This window comes from Aptenodytes forsteri, unplaced genomic scaffold (assembly GCF_000699145.1).
Source record: "Aptenodytes forsteri isolate BGI_AS27 unplaced genomic scaffold, ASM69914v1 Scaffold299, whole genome shotgun sequence".
Classification (NCBI taxonomy): Eukaryota; Metazoa; Chordata; class Aves; order Sphenisciformes; family Spheniscidae; genus Aptenodytes; species Aptenodytes forsteri.
Genome location: NW_008794154.1, coordinates 3,127,624 through 3,135,165, shown reverse-complemented (window position 1 = coordinate 3,135,165; position 7,542 = coordinate 3,127,624). Strand labels below are relative to the sequence as shown.

General features: G+C 39.8%; 1 protein-coding gene across 1 annotated transcript in view; it reads left to right on the top strand.

Moving 5' to 3' along the window:
- The window catches only part of ARHGEF26 (Rho guanine nucleotide exchange factor 26), a 66,663-nt gene extending 60,509 nt beyond the window's left edge, over positions 1 to 6,154 (top strand). Inside the window, exons 13-15 of the mRNA XM_009279563.2 lie at positions 2,208 to 2,275; positions 2,753 to 2,857; positions 3,785 to 6,154. Of these exons, the coding sequence (XP_009277838.1) occupies positions 2,208 to 2,275; positions 2,753 to 2,857; positions 3,785 to 3,927 (316 nt within the window). The 3' untranslated portion in view covers positions 3,928 to 6,154. The remainder of the gene's footprint in view (positions 1 to 2,207; positions 2,276 to 2,752; positions 2,858 to 3,784) is intronic.
- The last annotated feature ends 1,388 nt before the right edge of the window (positions 6,155 to 7,542 follow it).

The following is a 7,542-nucleotide window of genomic DNA, read 5'->3' as shown; positions in this document are numbered from 1 at the left end:
AGAGGGCCCACATTTTCCCTCATCTTCCTTTTATCCCCGACGTACCTATAGAATCTTTTCTTGGTGCCCTTGACGTCCCTGGCCAGATTTAATTCTATCAGGGCTTTAGCTTTCCTAACCTGATCCCTGTCTGCTCGGACAATTTCCCTGTATTCCTCCCAGGCTACCTGTCCTTGCTTCCACCCTCTGCAGGGTGGAAGAAATACATACTTAAATATAAAGAAATACAAGAAAAATATACTTAAACTGGGAGACAGTCTGGCATTATCCCATTTTTCTCAGAGTTGTCTGAAAGGAAATGCAGTTTTCCTGTTAAGAATGGTTACAGGGAAAGGAAAATATGAGTCTAACACCTGTTTCTAAAAAAAACCAACCAAGCCACAAGGTTAAGCTCATGCAAAATTGTATACAGACATTCTTATTTTGGTTGAAACACAAGTTTAGTATCACCTACTTTTAATGACTGAAATGTCTAAAGTAGCATGCGTTGTCTTTTTGGCCATCTGTACGAGATCAACAGGTATCAAATGTTAGTAGGACATGTGCAGTAGTTTCATCTTTGAGGAAGAATGTGTGTTGGGATTTTAAAAAAATAATCACAGTTTCTAACTGAATGCCAAAAAAACAGTACAAATATTCATATTCAAAATAATCAGTGGGATATTTTTTTCATTCTGAAAGAAGCATGCTCGGAAAGACTTGCATTCTGAATCCCTCCATCCAAAGGAGGTTTTGGTAGTCTGTGAACAGAAAAGAGATTTCTAGAGCTAGCTAGAAGAAAGGCCATGAGAAGGTGTCGGTGTTGTCGGAAAAGACTGATGAACTTTATCATGGAATGATGTGTAGTGGGACGTTCCAGTAATTCCTGCCCTCCCTCTGCTCTTCAGCCTGGACTTCACAGACTAACTACAACCCCTTGCTGAATCGTCTCCTCAGTTGCTGAGTGATGGTGCATCTTGGAATATGTACTCTAGAGAAGTCTCTCATAACTTGTGTAAATGTCCCATTTTCTGACACTTCTGAAGACACCATAGTGCTATTTTCAAACAGAATTTTATTCTGTTTTCAGATGTTTCAGATTTTTGACAAAATCGGGTCTCAGCAGAAGGCAGGCGTTTTTCATTATTTTTGGTTAAAAACTGAAGTTATCCAAAGATAGCAACAACAATTTTTTTTAGGGGAGGGGGAATAGGAAAATTCAACCCTGCAATTCCCTTGTGTTATTCTAATCTGTACTGATAGCAAAGATCTTCACCAAACATGAGATAAAATCTAATTTCACTGAAATGTTTGTTTTGGGAATCAAGTTCAAATTTTGATTTGTCAAAATGCAGTTATAATGATTGTTATAGCTCAGCCGTTAACGGGGGTGACTTAGGATTAGCTTTCTTTTTCCTTTACTGTCTGACATCACTTTAGCTTGTCCCACTCCCTTCCAAGATCTGTTGTCAGTAATTTTCACTTCTGTCATTTATTGTATAACACTTAGAATCTAGATAATTCTTTCTGCTCTCCTCAGAAATACTGATGCACGTAATCTGAGATTGATTGATTGTTTTTCCTAGGTTATACAAGGTGGGATTCAAATGACTAGTTTAGGCCTCTGTTGGGTCCCTGCTTATTTGTGCTGGCTGTCAGGTTCCCCAAACCGACACATCTGGAAACATAAATGTGTCCTTCTGAGAGCGCAGAGAAACTTTAGTTTTTTTTTTTTTTGTCCCCCCCCCCCTTCTTGCTTTTCATTCTAAGTGCACGTTGCAGGTAGTTCTTACTCACAGGAAACCTGTTGGTACTGTATATTAAAATTGCTGTATTGCATTTATCAGATGCTTTGTACATTAGATGGATTTTTTTTTTTAATAAGATTACTAATAAGTATTATTCACAGATACTAGCGGAGAAGTTTACCTGCATTACTTAAAAATAGTTAAAAGTATATAAGACATCATGCCAGTAGGTCTCAAATATATAGGCTTTTTTCCTAATCCAGCATACTTAAAATAGTTAAATATGTTTGAACGATATATTACTAGAAGTAGTATCGCACCTTCTGGCCATATTTTGAGAGGAGGAGAAAGGAGGTTTTGTTTTGTTTTCTTTACCCAAAAGAGGAAAAAATTAAATAGAGAATCTTGAAAAGGGGAGTAGTCTTGACCATTATCAAGAGCACGAGTTGGAAAACTGAGTTTTGTCTTTGTCATTTGCAGGAGTGACAGAGCTCGCTGGATTACAGCGCTTGGACGGGACAGAGACGGGCAGAAAACAGACAGGACAAGTAAGTTACAACTGACAAGATTTCCGAGAGCTTTGACACGAGAATGGAAATGCACTGCCCCTTAGTGGGGACGTGAGCAAGTGTAGACTATAAATACCCTTAGAAGCTTCTTTTCCTGGGCTCTGTTGCTTTAGCATATGTGAAGTTGCCATCTCTTCCTGTGCCCAGGGGCTTCTTTGAGGAGTTCTGTTTCGCACAGTAGTTTCCGTTTGCGTTCATTAACACTGGTTTGGTCAGCTGTTTCAATCCATTAGCAAAAGTGCAAAGCCCCTTCCCTTGTATGTTTGTCCCAAGTTTGTTTGTGTGTAATTGCTCAGGTAGGAAGCCATTTGCATAATTTGCTGCCTCCTTTGGGTTTTTTTGGGGGGTGTATACTCTAAGATGGAAATTTTTAAAATAAGTTGTATATATATATTTTAATAAAGGATACTGTGTTATGTGAATTGTTTAATTCAGCCTGGCTTATTTCTTCCACAGCTTTGACTCAGGTAGAGATCATCAGAACCTACACAGCAAAGCAGTCAGATGAACTGTCTCTTCAAGTTGCTGATGTTGTTTTGGTTTATCAAAAAGTAAATGATGGTGAGTGAGAATTTTGCTGTTAGTAACCATCTGTCACCACTGCAGGTGAATCCAGCTAGAAAAATTTGTTTCCTAATAGCATTGGCCATACAATGAATAAAGGTTTAGCTTCCAAGAAAAACTTGAGCATTTTGGTTCAGGTTTCTAAAGGACAGCCTCTGTTTAGGCAACAGATGTTCAAAGTAACTCATCGCCTGTCATAATTCATATAGGTAAATAGCTGCAGAAAGTATGTGCTGGTTGGTTTTGACATGCGAAATGTCCACAAATAAGAAATTGAATTCTGCCTAAAAACATGGAGCTCAGACATTTTAGTGAGTGAGCACCAGGTTTGTCTGAGTAAGAGAAACAGACGCATTATTAATCATGTCACATACTGTACTTCACTGCCTGTTAAGTATAGGGGTCTAGCACAGTGTTTTTGCTTAAGTTTTCCATAGCATCAAGTACCCTGAGATCAAAATTGATTCTTGCCTGGACGTGCAGGTGATTCTACTAATATCTCGTGATATTAGCGCTGACTCAGTGATGCTGTCAGCACGTGAAGTACTAAGTCCTAACTTAACGATGTTACTCAATATTACATATGAAATCAAAGATCCTGTTGGTTGTGCTGCATTGCTTTCTTTAGATTGCAATTATATTATACTCTTTATATTATTTCAAACAATATATTTGAATTACAATATAAAAATGTATTATACTGGTTTCATATAATACTTACTTTTATGTACTATTTTGTTCCTAGTCTGTCCGTACAAAAAAAAGTATCTGCTGAACCTATCTTAATCTGGTACTTTATTCACTACCAAGGTAGAAGTATAATGTATGCGATGGCTGTGTCAAGTGCAACACACACAGTTCTGACAGAGTATCTTGAACATTACCTGAAAAGGTTTGTTACTCCTTGTCCGTTCACCCTTGCAGGTTGGTATGAAGGGGAGCGATTGCGGGATGGCGAAAGAGGTTGGTTTCCCATGGAGTGTGCTAAAGAAATCACGTGTCGTGCCACGATTGACAAAAACATGGAACGGATGGGACGCTTACTTGGACTTGAAACCAATGTGTAGACTGTTTTTGCTTCTTCATGCTATGCTACAGGATTTGCACTAACTGCAGTCGGTGGGGGCATGGTTGCATGTCCTACAGCTCTCACGTGGAAGATGTGGGTCACCAATGCGAAAAATCTAGTAACAGAGCACTGATGTTTTGGATACTCATCCCTTTTTGTTTTGCATTTTGAGCGCTCTGAAATGAAACCTGGGCTTGACCAGTAGCAGATTTCAACCAGAAGTAGTTTCTTAGGCACTGGACATCAGCCATGTGTCTCTTTGACTCAATTTTCAGTTTCAACTTTAGTTCCTCCATCCCTGCCTCTTTACGTATTCTTTCTCCATCCGTTTTTGAGCATTTTTTACTGTCTTTCAGAAGCAGAACTCTGTGTAGCAGTCTGTGTAGGAGACTGAACACCAGAAACCCACCCAATCCATTGAGCTGGAGGTGAATAGCAATATTGGGGGTTTCCCATTCCTAAGAAACGGCAGCGTTACATTCTCAGTACCAGAGAGTATGTTAATGGGATACTTCCCAGTTGTGTCAAAATCTGTGTGTAACCTGAACTACACTAACCAGCCCTATAATTCATAAAGGACTACCTCTCCAGCATGAATCCAGGGATGTCCCAGGCTTTGTAAGAAGTAATTAGGTCACTCTAAGCAATGTTGGCAAAGCTGACACAAGCTCCAGGGAAGAATCTAAAGTGCCTCCAGTGGTGTGGTGGTCTTTAACAGAGTGTGTTATTCAGGCAGCTCGGACTTTTTCTCCTTCTAGCGCTGCAGTGTTGAAAGGATTTCTGAAAGCAAGAAAGAGGTACCGTACTCTGCAAAATACATAATGTTGATTATCTAGTTCTCAGATCCATTTTAGCACAGGTATTTTAGAGGAGTATAACTGCTGGAAATGTGTCCGTTTTGTTTCAGTTTTTCCCATGTGCTTAACTAGGTCGTCATATTAAGCTACTGCTTCAGAGCAAGGGTTTTTTGATGGGGACTGCAGAAAACATGAAATACTTCGTTCTAGGTTTGGGGTGTTTGTTTTGGGTTTTTTGTCTTTTGGTCTTTCTGTTCTTCTGTACTAGAGGAGGTTATTTCCTGAACTGAACTTCAGTTTACCTACATCTTTAGCATTTGTTAGTATCGTGTTGAGTCCACAGGCAAAAAGAGTGGGAGAAGACAGATCTGTAGAGGTCTTCTCGTCTCCAGTGTATATAAATGGTAAGCCAACCACTGAGGAAAGGCTTGGAAGCAGATCGCTCAGGACCTTGATTAACTTGGTATTTTGTTACCTTTGCCTTCCCCTGCTGCAGTGTGACTTGATGTCATTGGATGCTTCAGGCAGAGATAGGGAGGGAGAGTGAGTGATAAAATAGTACTCGGACCTTGCTTTTAGAGGAGCTCGCATTGGTGCTGCTTCACACACGCTCTTCTCTGCTTTAGAGAAGACTTCTCACAATTGCACTACACACAACACCTGCTAAATTTTTGCATCTGCAGTTTAGCTTTGGAATTTCACAGAAAAAAACCCCAACAACCAATGTTGTGTGAACAAAATACACTCAAAACCGAAATACATTAAGTGCATCTTTTCTGTATATAGGTCTGACAGTCTGTATAAAAATCTTCACCTTTTTAAGGACCAGCTGATAACTCAGCAGGGTAGAATACATGTTCAATGAAAATGAGAGAAAAACTTGTAGTACAAAGGCTTTCTTCTTGTTGCATTCCCTATCTTTTTTAAAGGGGCTGTATGTTATTTTATATACTGTAATATGTTGATTTGATTTGTGAATGGATTGGATGTTTATAAATATGTATCTCTGTAACAATTTCAAATATATTAGGAAGGCAATAATTTTGTACAAAAATGTTTACCTTGACAGTCTGACAGTGGTTATACAGCCTTGTAAATTAATTTAAGTGGACTGATAAAATAGTAATGAGATAAACTGTAAATTGAACAAAGACTTATTTAACGTAGTAAAAAACCTGCTAATATTTTAACAAATTTTATTGTACACAGGCAGATGTTTAACACATAACTGAATGTATAAATCCAGAGATTAATGTTATTCAGATTTTTTTAATACATTGTATATATTTTTCATACCTAGTTTTTCCAAAAATGCTGTAATGTTTTTTAAAGACATTTTTCATTTTTCTTATTGTCAGACACAGGTCTTCAGGAATTAGAGACTTCCACGATTTTATAGGACAACAATCAATAAAATGCTTTTAAATCCTTACTAAAAAAAGCTTCAGTTTTTCCTTAACAACTTGCAGTTTAACAGTATTTCTTAATGTCATTCTTGTCAAAGAAATTAAATCTGCTCTGCAGCCTGTGGCATCTTAAATTTTCTGTGCTGTGAAGATAAATAGCACCACCACGTGTCCTACTTCATCTGTCATAGATCCAATTTACACGTGCACCCGTGAACCTGGAGCAATGGCATAAGATGCAGGCCTAGGAGAGCGTCTTGTCTCAGTTAGAGACTGTAGCAGGAGAGGGAGATAGGACAACAGTCAAGAATGTAAGCACAGGCACTGCTCGGCAATACCTGAAATACCCCTGTGCTATCAACACTGTTTACAAATTCAAAACACAGCACCATACACACTACTGTGAGGAAAGTTAACTCTATCCCAGCCAAAACCAGTACACCCAACACTGGGAAAAGGCTGTCAAACGCCAAAGAACACAGGTTTTTGATACTTCTCTGCTTAAAGTATGTTAAGCTACATGCTTTAAGCACAGTTGGGAAAGTATAGCTAATACCATTATTTACACATTAGTCACATTACTTTATAAGTAAAGCTCTGATCATACCAACCCATGACCCCCTCCCTCAGTGTGCATTTCTTCTGGTGGTGGTCCTAATACCAGTCTGATCCTGATCCTCCACAATTTGGGGGCCAGGGGTGGGGTGTGTGAGAACTGCTGTCTGTCTTTGATTTGTTCAACCAACACTGCTATTCTTACAGAGATTCTGCTATTGCTACCATTTCTTTTTTGCCCTTTGTGTTCTTAAGTAGAAATTTAGCCATCGTTTCTTTCAAGTACTGCAAAAACCAAGAACAAGGAGAGTAAAACTGGTGCCACCTGCCAGCCTTTTTTTTTTTTTCCCCCATGCCTTTTAATCCAACCCTGCCAGTAGCAGTGCTACTGCCAGTTCTTCATCAAGAACCTACAAACTTGTAATGTGGAGCAGCCCACCCTACTTTGGGTGGTAACTGCCCCTGCCATCGCACACCCCTCTGCCTTAACACTGAGCAGACAGGTACAACTGGCCCCAGAAACACAGCTCCTTTCTCTGCTCTGGGCACCATCTTGCTTCCTCCTATATCAATCAGTTGCACCTGTCCCAGTGCGACACCCTGTGTTTCCAAGGCCAGGAGCCTGAGGTACAGCACCACAGTCAAATTGTTTCATTTCCATTTCCATACACGTTATCACTAATTTAATTTCCTTTTTCCCCTTTGATCCATCCCAGGGCTCACCTTCAGCAGTGCCGTGGCACCCTGCGCTCCTGCCTCCTCAGATGTCCGCTCACCATCAGTTGTGTGGTACAGCCTGCAGCAAGGCCCTCAGAGGAGCTCACCACCCTGAGGCAGATGGACCAGCCGCCTGCC